This window comes from Pseudoliparis swirei, chromosome 12 (assembly GCF_029220125.1).
Source record: "Pseudoliparis swirei isolate HS2019 ecotype Mariana Trench chromosome 12, NWPU_hadal_v1, whole genome shotgun sequence".
Lineage (NCBI taxonomy): Eukaryota > Metazoa > Chordata > Actinopteri > Perciformes > Liparidae > Pseudoliparis > Pseudoliparis swirei.
This window is the reverse complement of record NC_079399.1, coordinates 6839994-6859094: the sequence shown is the minus strand read 5'-3', so window position 1 is coordinate 6859094 and position 19101 is coordinate 6839994. Positions and strand designations below refer to the sequence as shown.

At 42.1% G+C, this 19101-nt stretch overlaps 1 protein-coding gene across 6 annotated transcripts in view; it reads left to right on the top strand.

The window, feature by feature from the left end:
• The first annotated feature begins 1177 nt into the window (after positions 1-1177).
• itsn2a (intersectin 2a) overlaps positions 1178-19101 on the top strand; it is a 38693-nt gene continuing 20769 nt past the window's right edge. For 4 of the 6 annotated variants that reach the window (XM_056428133.1, XM_056428130.1, XM_056428131.1 and 1 more), the window contains exons 1-7: positions 1178-1258; positions 7853-7924; positions 12607-12699; positions 12791-12854; positions 13526-13701; positions 13955-14176; positions 16640-16733. In XM_056428133.1, coding sequence (XP_056284108.1) covers positions 7918-7924; positions 12607-12699; positions 12791-12854; positions 13526-13701; positions 13955-14176; positions 16640-16733 — 656 coding nt within the window. In that variant the 5' untranslated portion in view covers positions 1178-1258; positions 7853-7917. Of the gene's footprint in view, positions 1259-7852; positions 7925-12606; positions 12700-12790; positions 12855-13525; positions 13702-13763; positions 13847-13954; positions 14177-16639; positions 16734-19101 lie in introns of those variants that run through there. The other 2 variants (XM_056428134.1, XM_056428135.1) reach the window with 2 other exon arrangements.

Here is a 19101-nt window from a genome sequence, read left to right as displayed (position 1 = left end):
TGGTATTTTATATGTTGTTCTTCAAATGTTTAATAAACTTTTCAGACCTGAGTTTTGAGATACTTCAACAGCTTTTATTCCATGTTAATCCTTATGGAAAATTTGGTATATCAGATAGTGTCCACCCCCTTTTCAAAATAAACTATTTTAGCAGGAATCTTAGAATTATATATATTTTTGTCTTATTACATATTGCCCGTTCTCATACTCCTACAACTCTTATTGGTAATATTTCTACTACTACTACTATATTTTGCCCCTAACTGCTTAAAGAGTATTTAACACCAACTTTCTGATTGTCATATATTCTCAACTCAACCAATAACAGTACCAGGGTCAGAAAGGTCATCATGACAGTTAACTTGTAGATTTAATACTGTTTAAAGTGGGCTGTTGGCGGAGATCTAGACCAGCAGCTTTCTTCCTTTTTTTGGCAGCAAACACTTTATACCAATGAGCAAGGTAGATAAAATTAACTACTGATTATTCCATATCAGAGGGATTCAGTCGTCACATAAACCAGGTAGGGAAAGTCGGTTCAATCGAACTGCATGGTACTTAGGATGGGATTCAATTAGAAAATATTTTACAACTTTGTATTCATGCCTTTGACATCCTTGAAGGCAAGTGATTGCTCCTAACAGTAAGTGGACAGTGACAAGTTTTGGGGTTTTATTAATTGAAGCCATCTGGTTACATGTAGCATTATAGTCAGTCCGACATTACAACACATGAGCTGAATGAGCTTTTTTCTTTAAATTTACATGATTTCCCCCCTAAAATAAAGGAAAATAGTAGGTAAAATATCCAAAGGAATCCATCACAGGATAATCCATTTATGACAATAATAATATAATATAATTGCAAATATTTTGTAATGTCTTTGAGGATAAAACAGACTAGTTGACCATTGAAAACGGGAGACGCATTACGTCCAGTAAAGTATGCGTAAATAACTAAACTTGTATATTTTATAAAGGTGTGGTTTGAGTGTTTTTGTTGTTCAAGAAAGAGGATGGGCGGGCTTCGTCCAGTTATTCTTCATGTGTTTTTACCAAAATGCTTATCACGCGCGTCAAGGAGTTTTATTGTGAAAGCCATTACCGGAAGTCTGGTATGTAGAGCCGTCCGACTTGACCATCTGGAGAAGCCCATTCCTAGTCCACACCCACCCGGCGACTGGGTCGGTTCCTCCCTCTTCAGGAGCTACATTTTCCTGCCTGGATGTCGGATTACCATCGCAGTTCAACCGCAACAGGTAAATGATAAGAAACCATTGTAAAGCTTTTATTTCATGCCACTTTCATTTCACTGCACACCCTGTGTGTGTATGTGACAAATAAAACATCTTGAATCTTGAATCTTGAATCAGGACGGGACACATGTAACACACACTGGACACTGTCGCTTAGACCTTCTGTTTCTTTCTTTTTTTTGTACCTTTCCATGGAAGCTAATTGACGATTTTAATCGTTTTAATTCATCCTAACTGAATTACTGTACAACGTAGCCTTGAGGTGATACATTTTTTTTGCCCATCCTAAATAAATGTGGATTCCTGACACCTGTCACTAAACCCTGAGTGATAACCTTTCTGTGCGTTTTAGATCGTGAGCACTCCATATGGCTGAAAACGTCTGTCTGTGGCTGCAATTAACCCTTCATATATGCTTCAATGTCTTTCAACAGATGGGCTGAATCGCATTGAAAGATAAATCCCTTTTAAATCACCAAAATAAGAGCTGTCGGCTGCTAGTTGCCTCTATGTTGTCAATAATGTTAATGGCGGTATAGTCTTTTAAGTATATTTATTATACATGCAGCATATTACCTGGCACAAATATGCAACGGGCAATATACAATTGCTTTATTGCTTCGTACCAGGAAACATAACTCCAGAGGTTATTCATATCCCCCCCCCCCTGAGGTAAAGTTACCATTCACAGAGAAGGTGTGTTCATAATGTAACACTGCTCCCTAAACATTCAGTGTCCAGAAGATCCAGCCTCACTAATGATATGGCCACCCTTTTTTTATCTTCAGAGAAATAACCAGGACATTTCTGGAGCGTCTGAGTGTCTGAGTGTCGTTTAAAAGCGCGTCAACAGACGTTTAGATTGTTTTACGTCACTGCAGTTTTATATCCATCGTGATCGGGGCAGGTGCAGCAGCTCATCCGCGCTTGTGTTCATTCACTGCAGCCTAGAATAATTACAGAGATTGGCTATGTGTGTGCTTTTGTGTGCGCGTGTTTGTGTGTGTGTGTGTGCGTGTTCTGCTACTCTCGGTGGCAACAGAAAGAAGAGGCCTTTTCTTTGCTTTAGTGGCAAAGTCCACCCAAACGGCAGTTGCCAATGACATCTGGCCTCATCCCGGCAGCGACTGTTTCACATCCGCCCGCCGAGACGAGAAGCACCGCGTAACGCACACATAAACGCACACAAGCATACATCCGTTGTTGTGTTGAAAGTTGGAGCTTAAATGCAGACGTTCAGGCTCCAGTTTCCGGCTTTCAGGGTCCAGCTTCTAGCTACTGTGACTGTCACGTGAATGTCACAGTAGTATGCAAGTGCTTTATTTAAGACATTTTGGGACTTTAAACCGGGAGAAGAAATCTTGTGCCAAAAGGGTATAGGTGAGAAGCTGACTGTCAAGTGTGTGTTGGGAGTTTAAAGGAAGTAAAAGAGGCTTCGGTGAATCATTGCTCAAGCTGACCAACAAATGCATCAAAGGGATAATAAATATAAGACGGTTCCTTCAGCGCCTCAATTTTTCACCTTGCAGGACAGCAGAGGAAGGTGTGTGTGGATGTCTTTATGTGTTTCTGTGCTCCTGCGAACAAGCAGAAAATAGTAACACACACACACACACACACACACACACACACAGGCCTCTTTCTTCCTCAGGCTCAGCAAAGCTTCCTGGCTGTGTCTGCTGGAACAGGGTCCCCCTCTGTTTGGGGAGTGTGTGTCAGACACACTCGGGCACACAGGCCAGCGCATTGATACGCACATCCGAGCGGGCCGGTGCGCGGCGCACACAGGTGTCAATCAGCATGCAGGGCAGAGTCAAAGGTTCTTTTTATTCATTTTCTCCCACCGGTGCATCGAATAAGCAAACGTCTGGCCCGCGAAGTCACGTTGTTCCCCCAAATCTGAAATATTTAACCTGCTCGATTTTTTTTTTAATGTCAATATCCCATCGATAACTTTGAAGTACACTATCTTACGGGTTATCCCCCTTAGCACGAATGAAACCATGAAAGTCAAAGACCGTGGAATAGTATTTGATCGTGTGAGTTTGTTGTTGACAGAAGAGTAATGGTAGCCCAATGTTTGTTCTTTCATTTGTCATGAAGATGGCTCAGTTGATCAACCTGGTATGAGGCTTCAGGGCAGACATTTTGGTGCGGATCCCTGTTTCCCCCCCTTTCAATGCATTGTGTATGCACCCCATCTTATCAGAATCAGAATCAGTTTTATTGGCCAAGTAGTTTGCACAACAAGGAATTTGTCTTGGTAAAGTGTCTCTGTGCTTACACAAAATGTACGTTATTCAAGGTCTCACAGCACACAGTACTCCTGTTACTGTCTAATTTGGAGCCTTTCTACATAATAAAAGATCCTAAAACTGCAACTGCAGTGTACCCAGGACCTTTGGGTCCCCTGTGAGTTTGCGGCCCTAAAAGCCCGACGGCCAATTGTTAATCGAAGCATGGAACATACCTAATATTTTAGCTGGTTGAAAGCTCCAGAAAAAGTCAGTGGGCCTGAGGTCAAGACTAGTTTTGTAAATGAAAGCACAGTTTAGAGGATGTGTCGTCTTTGTGTCACTCTTTTGAAATCCCCCAAAAAATAATTCAAGAACGGTTGTTGCTTTATATCCTTCTACTCTTCTTAAAAACAAAAATGTCATTAAATAATCACTTTAAAAAAAAAAATTAGTTTGATGAGCCCTTTGCCAGGAAATGGCTCGAGTTGAAGCCGCATTTAAATCATCACTGAGTTAACGTTCTCCCAATACGGCTCCGCAACGTAACATCAGTCACATCAACACGGACTGAGCTAAAAGGTAAATTAGACTTTAACTTTTTTATTTTTAAAGCCTACATTTCTGAATTGCTCATGGGTCCTTCGGGAGGACAGACATTAAGTTGTGAGCCTCTGAAAGTGCCGTCAGTGTAGCTGTAGAGGCTGTCCTCTGTGCCTCGTGTTGATTCCGTGTTGCTTTTCTCCAGGATGTGTCCTATTTGAATAGAGAAGGCTTTCTAACGGGGCCGATAGATAATATCTTGTGTTTTTAAACCACCAACACCTCAAGGTACAACACTGTTTGTTTATGAGGGCGGAGGGGAGGCTGCTGAATACCTTTCTCCAAAATGCGAGTTTAAGACGCACGTATACAGTCTTCACACAGGGGCCTATGTAGTTCTATCAATTGATAGTTGATCTAATAATGATCAATCTGGCGTAGTCTACTTTGCCTTATGTCAATTAAATCACTGTGAAGCTTTAATACACGGTGCACACGGTGCACTATTACTGAATTAATTATCTAGTTATTGCGGTTGAACGAGGCTGTCTCGGGATGATGACATCATTATCCTCGTTGTAAAATAAGTGTTAACTAGGTGTCAATTTACCACATCACTAAATTATAACAGATCACACGACATCAACTTGTTTTTACATAAACATTAGTTTTAAATAACACCATGACTGCCATATGTTAATGTTGCATATTGAGGGCTGCAGGAACGAGTCCTAAAAGCTGCACTTTTAATTCCCTGATCTTCAAGTCAACGTTTTTTTTATGGATAGATGCTAAAACTAAGCTCTATGGATAACACAAGCTTAAAACACTTGAAAAGTTTTGTTCTACCATATGTCTGTAAATACCCCCTCATGCGAATTTTTAAGTTCTGACCTGTCTTAAGATTGATAACAATTGGCTAAAGAGACAACAAAACGACTGACTAGTCCACTTTTACGGCCTTATTGTGTATACTCACGCTCAGGAGGCCGTAGGGTAGTTTGTTTAAAGCCTAGCGTTAGCTTTTTACTTCTCCCAAGTGCATTCACGCTTAAAAAACCCCTCAAAGTGGTTGTTCATTTCTGAGGATTATCTTGCCGAATAAAGCGTGTAAATATCATAAACTTAAGTATTATAAACTTGTGTTTGTCGTGAGAAAATTTAGAATATAGTCAACAAATCTGACCTGACACTTGATAAGATGCTGTTGGGAAGATATATATATATATATATATATATATATATATATATATTAGCATATCTCAACATGACTTTGCAATAATAGCTTCAAGTAGTAAGCCAAGTTACGAGCTGGTTGCAAGTTAGATATTTTTTAAAACAATATTGTATAGTTGACAAATCTACTCTGAACCTTGATAAGTTTTGTTGAATAATGATTAGAACCGGGAAGAGTTATATATACAGTTTATATTTTTAAATAACCCGCCATAACTCAACATGACTTTGTGATAATAATTCAAGTAGGCTAGCAGTGTTACTAGCTAGTTTAAAAATGGCTAGTTTAAGCAAATATAGAATATAGTCTACAAATCTGACCTGACACTTGATAACATGCTGTTGAAAAAATAATATGAATTGGGAAGATTTATACATTTTAGTAAAAGAATAACCCTTTGATTTGGGCCCGTGATTAGCGAGTAATGCTAGCTGGTTTATGGTTTCTAAGAACTAAGGGTGGATACTGTGCCTAAAATTCCAGTTCATCATGCAGTTTCAAAGTAAGACGTCTACTCAAAGTTAGCGTAGAGTGTTATTTTACTAGGATTACCAAGGTTATGTAAGATTAACTGCTTTCTTTGTAGCCTATTATTATTATGCAAATATTTTCCTTGGATGGATTTATGTTTTTTTGTACTTGGAATGCCACTATTGTTTGCCATGTGTGTGTGTGTGTGTGTGCGTATATATATATATATATATATATATATATTTATTTTCTGTAATGCAATTAAAAAATAAATATTAGAACACCTGGAAACATTGTTTTGCTGTTATAAATATATGCGAGGCATATGCCACAGTTCATTGCTCTTAAGTAATTGGCAATGTTGGCATGTGCAGAGGATGATTTATACTACGACAACCTCAGCTCCCCCTCCAGGAATTCACACGCAAAGAGGGAAGCCAAAGATGGAGCAATGGTGTAACCAGAGCAGAAGGGATGAAAGAAATATTTGGTGGGAGTCATAAGTCATACAAGAGGGGAAGCATGTTCGAGTGAGACGTGATTTAAGAAGTCGGGGAGCTGAAATGAAAAAAGAGAGTGAACCGAGGTAAAAGAAAAAGAAGGGGGTGAAAAAGGCGTGGGGGAATGATTCGTTGGAAGCGGAGAGGAGATTCCTTCGATTTAACGGGAATCACAGCTGAAGAGAAAGCTGGCTCGTTAGCTATCGGCTTGAAGCTAAATGGATGAAACAAGAGGAAATAACGGGTTAGGTCTGAGTGGAGGGACTAATAGATTCTGGAGAGCAGGATTGAAGGAGTTGCTGGAATGGATTAAGAAACTGCAGAAATTATTAAGATATGGGGAGTGCATTGCTAGAGTAATTTGACTAAAACTTGATTCAGCAACAATGGCATGGCAAAGGAATATAACTAGAAGAGGAACAGTGGATTAGACATGGATTTTTTGGTGTGGCTGAAAAATAAAAAAGTCAAGACTCATTTTCCAATTTGAACATTATTACCTGCATGGGCTCATCTGTCCCCTCGACCTCGTGGGACTCTGCCAGAGATCCCACGGAGGAATATCTCATCAGGTGGGCCAGGCTGCCGGCCCTCTGACGACAACAACAACAGTGGATGCAAGCTGCACTCGATACACCCATAGCGCTTGTTTTGAGTGTGTGCGGTGCAGATACACGTGGGAATACGTGTGTTTTATTGTTCAACTTTATCAGAAAATGCCCTTGATGAGAAGCGTCCTTTATAGATACTAATATTAGGACAAATATTGTTTATTTTTCCAACAAGCAAAATATATATTCCTATTAATGTAAAGGTCTATACTTCTAAAAAGAGGAAATATTCATTATATATATATATATATATATAATGCATGTTTCCTTCCTAATAATACAAATATGTATAACCCTGCAAAAAAAGAAAAATGTCAATATTAATATACCAAAAAAGACCATATTTATATTCCAAATGAGAGAAATTTACTATCATGACGAGAAAACTATTTGCATCCATGAAATGACAAATATTAATATTTTTAATATAAATAAAAAAAATCCCCAATAAGTGCCAATTCGGTGGCAAATGCAGAAAACCACCAAAAAACCACCGTATAAAATGAAGACGCTCTTTAGATTATCCAGAAAGCCGCCATCTGTGCTGCGAGAGCGGAGAAAGATCGGCGCTCCCTCTCTCCTCAGACCACCATCATTCCTCCTTCCTATGTATCCTTCAACTGTCGGTCCTCCTCTTGCCGACTTCTCCCCGGTGGCATTGTCTTCCTTCTTTCCTGCTCATCCTCCCGCTCCCTCCTCCCTCTGTCATTTTGTGTCCCTCCTCTCTCTTTATTTCCCCTCCTCTGTCCCTCCCTCCCTCGCTCTGTCGTCCCTCTCCCACGTTCGCCGTTCACTGTACAGCATCCTTGCATTTTGAATGAATGCATTGGTTTTCTTCTTTTTTCCCCTCTCTCTCTCTTGCCTGCATCTGTATCATTTATTTTCTCTTTCTCACTCACACACACACACGCATGCCTGCGTTCCTCACATACGCCTGCTGCTCCGTGACACACACACACACACACACTCACATCCCTCTCTCCCTCTCTCTCCCTCTGCAGATGTCTGAGAGCTAGCCAGCTGAGTAGAGGACTCACCTCTCTGCCCGTGCTTTCCACCTGCAGCCATGAATGGTAAGAACACTTTGTCTTGCTCGTGATATTTTTCCCTCTACCGGAGGAAAACGTACACTTTTGCAGAGAGAGGTCGGTGCAGAAATTTGAATTTACCAGACTTAACGGAAAATATATATACAGTATATACATAGAAACAGAAATAAGCAGCAGTTGTGTCGTGCCCCTTCTTTAAACTTTAATCTTTGTCTCCGGTCATCTGACTGTCGAGGATGGAAGACGCGTTCGGTCTCGATGGATGTGTTGATGTTTGCGTGTCCAGCTGCAAACTGGACCCGGAGGTCGTGTTCATAGTGTATGGATCTGGTTGGTGGAGTAAAGGATCAGCTCTAAACTAAACCCGTCTTTGATCCTGTGACATGGACTTACAGGCAATTCTACATCGTATAAACCTCCTGAGCAAAGAGGGCTTGAAGGAAAATTAGCGAATTATTTTGTAATTAATTTGATGTGAATCTTGAGTTATTCTTGTGTGTGTGTGTGAGGGGCTGCTTCTGTTTCTGTTGTGCTCACTCTTGCGATGCGATGCATCGTTTTTGTCCTTGGTTTGTGGACTGAATTGCTCAAAAGTGTGTGTGTGTGTGTGTGTGTGTGTGTTGTTCCTCTTGTTTCACAGCCTTTGATCATAGAACAGTAGTTGCCGCTCCTTAAGGGCCTCTCTGGGAAATGCCTCTGAGGAAGTGTGTGTGTGTCTGTGCGTCGGATGCATCTTGTCCACATGACTAATTCTGCATTCTAGCAAAGTGCCGCTCCTTCCCCCACACACTCACACACACACACACACACACACGTACTGAATCAGCAATGAGCCAATTGTGGAGTCATTAGTCAGTCCATTTACCCAAACAGGTGGACACAGTGTGCAACAGTGTCTGATGAAATGCGGCAGCAGTGCAGACACTGTTGATCCATCCAGAGGCAGTGATGTGGTTTCCCCCCCCCCCCCCCCCCACCAGAAGGCTCGCCTGGAGGTTTGACTCCAGCGTCTCCCTCAGGCCCGTACAGCGCCTAGACAACAGCACACTGGCTGACATGAGGGAAGCGGTGCCACACGAGCCGAGGCTCTCTGTGTCGCAGCAGAGGATCCGAGGCTCCGTCGGTTTAAATCCTGCGCTGGCGTCGTTGCTGTGGAAGCCGTTCCATGGGAGTGTGCCGCTGCGTTTGTTTCCAGGAGATCGACTGTGTGCGCGCTGTATTGTCTCGATATTTGCTGACCGGCTCTTGTGTACTCGCGCAGAGTTTGTCTTCTCGGTTCCTGCGCAGGAAGCTGCTCCTCCTCTCTGACGGTGTGTGTCGGGGTGGACTCACGGTGACGGCCCTGTCAAAGAATGTAACAGGAACCCGGGGAGGGAATAACAGAGGGACACGATAAGAATGTTTACAGCACACTGAACACACACGATGGCCAGTGGTGAGCTTCAGAGCTGTTCCCTCCTGCTTTTCGTCTTTATGCTAAGCTAAGCAAATCTCCACCTGGTTCCGGCTTCGTATTTAAAGTGGCATCGACCTTCTCATGGAACTTTTGGCGGGAAAGCGAATAAAGTTTCTTTCCCCAACATGTCAACAAGGTTAAGATAAACATATGTTTTAAAGTGCAACGTGTCGGGGTCAAACGGCGGTCATTTGTTCATGTCGTTAAAACAAACAAATGGATGAAATAGCCAGAAGACTCATTATAATCGGCTCTCATATGCTCAATTTTCCAAAAATATGGCACCGTTTTATCTGGTCGCACATTGAGGGGTCTTACACTGGCCAGACCCCGATGGATGTCTGTGTAAGAAGCTTTGCAGTGCCCCACTTACACACACACACACACACACACACACACACACACATGCTGAATCAACTGACAGGCCTGTGGATGTGGCCATGCTAGCTACTTGTCCCAGTGGCACTGTGCTAAATATCCCCTCCCCCCTCTTCCTCTTCCTCACTTACAATAGCTTCTAAATAAGGTCTGTCAAAGCCAACAGTACGGAGAATACTCACATTTCTATGAGAGATTAATCACTTTTTCGACCTTTTTTTTTTTTTGTGGCTGCAATTTTGCCGACTGTGCAATATCTAGGTCGGGCTCCGAGAGGTGCTGAAGTTTGCCTCGATACCTGAACAGGTGCTACCATCGGGTGTTTAGAGATAAGTGAGTTGGTTCAGCCGCTGAGGCCAGTTCAAGGCAGTCAGCCGGAGATTCTAAAGTTGTAATCTTCCTCCTTTTTAACTCTTTGTAACGTTGTGTGATTCCTCTGAGATGTCCGTGTAGTGTGTGTGTGTGTGTGTGCTGTGTCAACAGTATAGCCGGTGGGGTGTTTGGGTTAGAGAAGGGGAGGAAGTTCCATCATGGGGCAGGCAGGGTGGCATTTCCTGAAGCTGGTGAAGAGATCTCCCTCCAGATACCAGGTCTCTCAAGACAAACACACATACCAGCACAAGGGTTTTTCCCAAAAACAATATTACAGCTATAATTATTGTCCTTAGCTCTGCAGACTTCATTTCTACTCTCTGAATCTTTTCATCTCTCAGAGATACCCTCCCCTGATGATGTTTTTGTTGTTCGTGTTGAGGGGAAGAGTTCAGAGAGAACTTCCTGTGTGAGATATTGTCTGTCGCTCAGAAGAGAACCAGAGTGGCTTTATGGGGATCCCAAGCATGATGCTGTTGACAACAGGGAATGTGGAGTTATTATGAAAATCAAGAAAAGCAATCGCACGATTAATTATGTGTTGATTATATAACAAAAAATGTCCCATTTATAGTTTCAGTCGATTTTAAAATGAGTATTTATATATTTTTGACCCAGATTTCTCAGACAAAGTGAGACATCAGTCGGACATCTTTTCTTTAATTTTATTAAGTATTTTTAAATGCAAGACACTGAAAATGATATGTGGAAATGTTCATGATCTTTCATTAAATCTTTGTGTACACTGCGCCCACATTTTGAGATGAATTGCAACGAGTTGTTATCACACTTCTCTTCAGTATCTAAATCGTGGCCTCCAGTTAGATTTAGATTTTTGTGAATTATACATTATCACACCAAGGTGAGCTTTAAACCAACAATTGTTTTAATTTTCGAATAATTAGTCGAATATAATTCTCAAGTCGTCGTTTTGTCTATAAAATGTCAAAACTATGATGCAGATCTGGGTTTTCCAAACGCCAAGACGACTTCTTCCAATGTCCACAACTCAGATATTCAGTTTACTTCCACAGAGAAACCAGAACATTAACATTTAAGAAACTGCATCAGAAAATGTTGACAGTAGTTTTCCATCATGTAACATTGCAACCATCCACTTTACAACCGAAGCGTTTCTCACGTGAAAACTATCCGTTCCTCCCGTCTCACTGCAGGTCACAGTCGATGAACGAGTCCATCACTCGGCTGTGCATCACTCTACGCTGTCTGGGCTCATTATCTGTCAATTTCTCTTTATCTGCGTCTCTGTCCTTCAATTACTGGCATATGGAGAGACCCATCTGTGCACCATGTCCATACAGTCGCTCCTTTAATTAAAAATGTCCTCGGAGCTCTCTAGTTGCGTAAACAAGTCGAAGGTATAAGGCCTTCAGTATACCCTGATCGTGTTGGGATTTGATAAATATTGCGGATTCCCTTTCTGATTAATTGATTCTCAGCTCCGATGATATCCTCTCACCCCCCTCCCCGCTATTAAAGACGTTAAAAATAATGAAGTTTCATACCCCTCACACGGCACATTCGTCTTCATATTTAATTCATGGACAACCCTGGACTTACCTTGAGAAACGCCCGAGTGGAGCGGAGTAAAAAAAAAGAAGCTGACTGGACATTTTTACACATTAATCATCTTCGGGAGTTGGTGGTGAGTGGTTTCATCCGAGGAGGAGATCTCATTTGGGATGGATATTATGCAGACTTTTTGGATGGCGATGTAAAATAAGACCCTGTAAACTGAATTCTGTCTGAGCATTTCCACTTTGGAGACTTTCGATGTGTTGCTGCATTTGTGTTGATGAGTGGCGCGCTGCCCACACACACATTATATATGTTTATATCCCCCTAAGAAATGCCGCTGTCATATTTATGAAGGTTTGGGGCTCCAAAATGTCCCCGGCAGTGCAATAAAGCAGGATCTTTTTGTGCTGTGTGTCTTTTTAACACACAGTACCACTGACCTCTGTTGACGTGCAGAGATGGAGTCTATGGAAATGACCGAGCGTGCTGTGTGGACTTGGTAGTTTGCATCTCTGTCGGAGGTTTCGTTGTGCTTGTATGACGGTATAATCGTGCTTTTAGGCCTAGATCTTTGGGTCAGTCGATACCGTCACTTTTCTTTTTTAATACCAACATTCATGGTCCCCAGAGGACCAGATGAACTGGCTTTGATGATCGCGTGACTTTTCTTCTCACTCCACCGGGAGGTTGACATTTCTGCTTTAAGACATCCCGATGTGACCTTTGAAAGTGCAGTGAGAGTGAGAGAGAGAGAGAGAGGCTCCCCGGCCAAAATCAACCTGTGGACATTTCGGTTATGTGGTATGCAGCTCAACCAGCAGGCTATGTGACGCCACCGCTGCTCACACTTTTCAGTGATCCTTGACCCTGTTATTGCATATTAAAGATGTTGTGTTTGAACAAAATGTGCACCAACTTTATCCGGCATCTCAAAGAACATCTCTTGTGTTTTCTTGTCCAGGCGGAGCCAGAGTGTGGGCTATCGCTCCAGAGGAGAGGGGGAAACACGACAAGCAGTTTGACAGCCTCTCCCCCGTCCTCGGCTATGTCTCAGGTCGGACGTTGTCGCAACAAACAGGAGTGTCATCGGTGAAGAGCGACGGCATCAAATGTCCGTCTTACTCTGGATTTCTGTCTGTTTCCAGGAGAACAAGCCAGGAAATTCTTCCTCCAGTCCGGCCTGCCTCCTTCTGTCCTGGCTGAGATCTGGTAAGCACCATCATGTGTGTGTGTGTGTGTGTGTGTGTGTGTGTGTGTGTGTGTGTGCCTAAGAGTGGCAGTTGTGTGTGTGTATGTGGGGTCCTGGTGAGGTCGGAGTTCAATCCTCTGATGGCCTGAGAAAAAACTCCGCTCAGTCTTCTGTTCTGCAAGCGTGACTACGGAGGCGCCTGCCTGACCGCAGCAGCTGAAACAGTCTGTTGTTGGGGTGGTGTGGCCTTCATGATCCTGCCGGCTCTGGTTCTGCCCTCCTGTGTACAAGTCAAGCAGGGTGGGGTGAGGTGTCAATGAAGCCAGCTCTCACTCTCACTACTCTGAGCCTGTCCTGAGCCTGAGAGCGGCAGTTGCCAAACCAGGCTGTGATGCTTCCTGTCAGACCACAGCTCCAGAGTAGAAGGACTGAAGGGGATCCTGGGAATTTTTAATTTAAATTTCCTCAGCTGCCTGAGGTGGTAGAGGCGCTGCCTTGCCTTTCTCACCAGAGTGTCTGTGTTTGTTGAGTGTGTGTGTGTGTGTGTGTGTGTGTTTACGTGTAATCAGAACAGAACTTAGTGTAACCCTCGCCCTTCATACTGTCTCAATAAAGACAGAAAAAGACGAGGAATGCACACTTTACTCTAAACCGATCATATGATGAGCTCACCTCTCTCCTCCTCCTGTAGGAACCTAGCTGACATGGAGGGTGATGGGAAGATGGACAGACAGGAGTTTTCCATCGCTATGAAGCTCATTAAACTCAAGCTTCAGGGGCGGAACTTACCATCTGGCCTGCCAACCACCATGAAGCAACCTCCCGTCTCCAAATCGGCTTCAACCATGCCTTCATCAGCACGTTTTGGTAAAGATCCTTTTCACGGATTTCACAGGAACAATCCAATTTTTTTTTTATCTCTCAACTCTTCCTCTCACAACTGTGAGAAAATAACACATTTAAAGTTCTATTTCAACAATGGATGTTTGTGTAGCCTCCCAGGCATCAAAAAGTGATTTTCCCTCAGTTGAGTTATGGTCAAAATGGAAGTTACTCAACTATAAGTCAGTCTCTCTTCTGAAAGTTCATGTTTACATGTGTGTGTGTTTCCTCCTCACAGGAATGGGTTCTATGCCAAACCTGTCCATCGGTCTGTCATCCATGTCAGCTCGGTCCTCCATGCCCATCCTAACACCCATTGCGACTAACCACTCCATGCACTCGGTGCATACCCTCGTGCCAACGCCAATGACTCTGCCCCTCATCAACTGCCTGGTCTACCCTGGACTCCCCAACGGCAATGTCAACCTCCTCACCCCACCTCTTGTCCCCAACAGTTCAGGTTGGTTCTGCGGTGGAACCATTCTGATCGGCTCACGGGGGCAAATGCAGCGAGATATTTATAAGTGGATTAGCACCCATTCATTCTAATTTAACCTGGGATTATAAAAAGCGAATGTGCGCAGGTGTTTGATTGTGTTCCAGAGTTAGCGAGATGTTTCTCTGGCACACGTCACAAAATGAGATAAAATGGGAAAAAAGGAGAATATAGGAGGTAAAAAACTGAAGGAGGCAGCATAAATTAGAGGCTTGTGCTATTGATAACTTCCACACATTCAAATAAAGTCATTATCATAGCATTACAGCTGGGAACACAGATCCAGGTGAGATGAGAGGAATAAATGTGTTTATCTATCTTCTCATCTTTTTGGATGCTTGAAGTTTTAGGTGTAAATCTACTCAAAAGTTCACGATGTCCTTCCTGCAGCAGCTCATTGTAGATTCAAACGACAAGTCTAATTATAACATGATATTTGACTAAATGGCGATTATGCAGAAAAGCTAACATAATATCAGAATAGGTTGACAAATTACTTATTCAAAAGGCTGTTAGATTTTGATCGAAACTACGAAGATGTTCAACTCTCACTAAAATAACACAATATACCTTAATTATAAAACACTATGCTAAGAGCATCTGACTGAATTAATATTACTAAATAGCTGGTCGCTGGATTAGCTCATTAAAAACGACATTAATACGACTAACTCTGAAGCATATTGATTTTTCCATGTATGCATATATAAATAAAACTATGAAGGTAGATTTGTGTCTTTAGTACGCGAACAAAAAAAAGATTTTGAGAGCAAATTTCTGCTCTCAAAAAAAAATTGCTCTCAAAATAAAAGAAATGCTCTAAAAAAACATTTGCTCACCAAAAAAAAACTATTTTTGGAGAGGGCACAATTCTTTTATTTTGAGAGCATTTTTTAAATTTGAGAGCAGAAATTTGCTCTCAAAACCTTTGTTTTTGTTCCCGTAATAAAAACACAAATCTACCATCATATAAAACAGTCACTCTTAACCTCTTTGCACGCTAAGCTTTTGTTGTTGCAGTGTGACAGCTTGTGACACAACAGTTAACTAAACTCATATAAAAACATCTCTTAAAGGCACAGTTTATAGGATTGTGGGAGTAGTTGCAGCAATGAAATAGAATATTCATAACTATGTTTTCCCTAAATGTATGTTCACCTAAAACTTAAGAATTATTGCGTTTTCGTTGTCTTGAATGAGGCCTTTATATCTCCTGAGGGAAGGGGTCCTCTTGACTGACCTCGCCATGTTTCTACAGTAGCCTAGAAGGGACAATCCAAGAGCCTTTTTGCCTTTTTCTCCGTAACCTGAAGGCAACAGTAGTTCTCTGACTTGTGAAACTGCAACAGAGTGCTAAACCATTTCACTTGCTGTCTCAACAGTGATATTATGGTATGGATGGCCTCTGACCTTTACAACGCTTTCCCACGGCGCTACTCTCGGCGGCTCGCGGTACCGCGGCCTTTGAAAAAGAGAGGAGTGACGGAAGGGATATTTAGTTAGTTGCCACCAAATCCTACAGACTGTGCCTTTAAGCCCGGTGCAGCTTGACTGAGACTGAAACTAACTAGTAGTTACGAGGATCTTATAAAGATTAATGAATAGCTGGTGCGACCCAATCCTGGTGTGCAATGTTTAGCGCAGCAGGCTCGGTGATCTGTTCAGCTCGTGTGCGCTCATGGTGCGCCGTTAACGCAGTGCAGTTTACACGTATGACATGAAAGGGCTGCACCCCCGAGGTTTCATATCTGACTTGGATGGATATTGCGCTATGAAGTCACAGCTGTTTGTTTTTACCACCACGGAGATAAGTGAGCACATTAAAAGCTTGATATCAGGCGTGCATCTATCTGGTGTACACGTACTTATTTAGTGTGTTTTCTTGTGGTGGGGATTTCTCTTTTATTTGGCTGTGCACTCTTCCGCTCTCATCTCTCCTTTGGCTATACTCTCTTTACTCTCTCACCCTGTTTGCGATCTCCTCTCTGGCTGTGAAGTGTACGACTTAATTAGCGTGACTTTTCTCTTCTATTCGATGCACCCTCGATCTTCATCCTTCCTCTCTCAAATGGGGGGGAATATATCAATGCCACGGCTTTCGAGACGAGCCCTCTGTGGCGCAGAGAGTTGCAGAAAACAACGATTATTTTTTTATTTTTTCCAAACCAGATGTCAATAACCTTGCCGCTGGAGCTGTGTGTGCTGCGACTGTAAAGTATGAGGAGATAAGATTAGCCGTACGCACGTTCAAGGGCAGCTGCATTCTGCACATAGAGATTGATTGCATATGGAAAAAAATAAAAACACACATGCACACTTGTGTTTACATGCATGCACGGAAGCATTCAGCAGATTGCCTTCTCTTATGAGTTTCTCCAAATTAAATGTGACTGTTAACCAACTGCCTCCCACCCGATCTATCTGCAGCGCTCCCTCTCTCTGGCTTTTCCTCTCCGACGGCGTTCTCTCCGTCCACCGGCATGTCCAACGCCAACTCTCTTCTGGACCTCGGATCCAGCAGGTGAGAGAGTGTCAATGGATAATTAGCATTTAAAGATAATTTCTCTCATTTTGAATGTCCTCTGTCATCACATCAAGGTTCCTCCAGATAAACATAAACTCAATTTCCAAGTAGGATTTCTGGGAGCTGTGACGAGTTCTCAAAAAGCACCATTTATAATGAAGGGATTCATTGCCTATAACCTCTCTATTAACGCTGGTCTGAGCCCATTCGTCCTGTGCTTACAAGGAAGCAGGGCTTTTTTGCAGGGAAGGGAAGAGGATCAGAATGTAGGCGGAGATGAAACCCTTCGATAACAGAGGGAGCAGGAAGTGGCAACATTAGGAAGTGGGCTTGTTTCGAGTCGCACGCATTAGAGGCAAAGGGCATTGTTACGGGAGGAGGGCACTGGTACTGTGAAGTAAACAGAGCCGGTCCTACTCATTAATTTTTAGCTCAACAGTTACTGATTTGGATCGCAATTAAATTGTGTCCAGATATTCATAAAGAACTGGCTCTTTAGCAATCAGATGTGTGAGCATCATCAGTGATTGTGAATATACTTATTGCTTTTTATGATGTTTTTTAAATTTTTCATGATTTTATGATGAGGCCGGAATTTGATCGTAACTGTATATATACACTACCGTTCAAAAGTTTGGGGTCATCCAGACAATTTCGTGTCTTCCATGAAAACTCACTTTTATTTATCAAATGAATTGAAAATTGAATAGAAAATATAGTCAAGACATTGACAAGGTTAGAAATAATGATTAATATTTGAAGTATTCATTTTGTTCTTCAAACTTCAAGCTCAAAGGAAGGCCAGTTGTATAGCATATATCACCAGCATAACTGTTTTCAGCTGTGCTAAAATAATTGCACAAGGGTTTTCTAATCAGATATTAGTCTTCTAAGGCGATTAGCAAACACAATGTACCATTAGAACACTGGAGTGATCGTTGATGGAAATGGGCCTCTATACACCTCTGGAGATATTTCATTAGAAACCAGACGTTTCCACCTAGAATAGTCATTTACCACATTAACAATGGATAGTGTGTATTTTTGATTAATGTTATCTTTATTGAAAAAACAGTGCTTTTCTTTGAGAAATAAAGACATTTCTAAGTGACCCCAGACTTTTGAACGGTAGTGTATGTTTATTGCTTTTTATGATGTTTCTGTGATAACCTTTTTCTTCATAAGTGAAAGCTTGTAATATCTGGTCACGGGGACTACGGTTGAAATTTAGCCTGAGCTAAGACTGACACATTTACCCCTGGGTTGATTGATGTGTACGGCCCCTGTTCAAATAAATGACAATAACTGGCCCGTTTTCCTCTGGCTTTTCTTAGAGCGCCACGATCATGTCAACGTTTTTAATTTGTCTAATTTTATGACTTAACACTTGTTCACACAAATGAAGTCCCATCAGTCTCATGTTGGACAGTAGACTGTGATACATACGCTGTTGTTTAGGGTCTAATAACTCACATTATATGCTGACAATGCCATACAGGGAAGTGGACGTGTGAGATAGCGACTGGAGGCGTTTGCTGTTGCTCGTGTGTTTTGAGCACAAAGCACTTTCACTCGGTCTGCCTGGAGCAGCCGTGGGACGTCATGAGGAGGGAACGAAGGAGAACCAGAGTCCGGGAGGTTTTTGTGCAGATTTAGTTTCGGCCCGATTCCCTTCAAAAAAAGACAATAGCATATATAATATCCTTCATCTTTTCTCATGGTGTTCTGTGTGGTTTAAGGAAATGAGTAGGTGTAGTATCTGATTTCATTTTGAGTGCATTGTTTTTTTTAAATGGCCCAGTGTTGGTCCTGGTCCTCAGGTGGAAAGGTGGGAAGTATCTTCTTTTTTTTTTTTTTTAAGAGAGAAAAGGGCAACAGGTTGATCCAGCGGCCATTCACACATCACTTTAACCTTTCAACTTATTATTTGACCCAGAAGGACACTTCTTTTCTTTTTTTTACAGCAACACATATAACAAACAATACATGAACAACTAGAATGGGCACTCGGTAGAGCGCATACCTTCGCATATCACAAGATTGGGCATGCCAATTGGATAGAAATTGACACGTGCTATGGTAAAAAGAAGATTTTTACCTTTTCATGACCTTGACCTTTGACCCGATCAATCCCAAAATCTAATCAAATGGTCCCCGGATAATAACCAATCATCCCACCAAATTTCATGCGATTCGGTTTACAACTTTTTTTGTTATGCGAATAACACGCATACAAATAAATAAATAAATACACGGCGATCAAAACATTACCTTCTGCATTTTCAATGCGAAGGTAATTATAGACATCCAGTACAGGAAAGGAAAGGAGTGGAGTCCTGAACGCAAGTGGGCGAGAAGTCATACG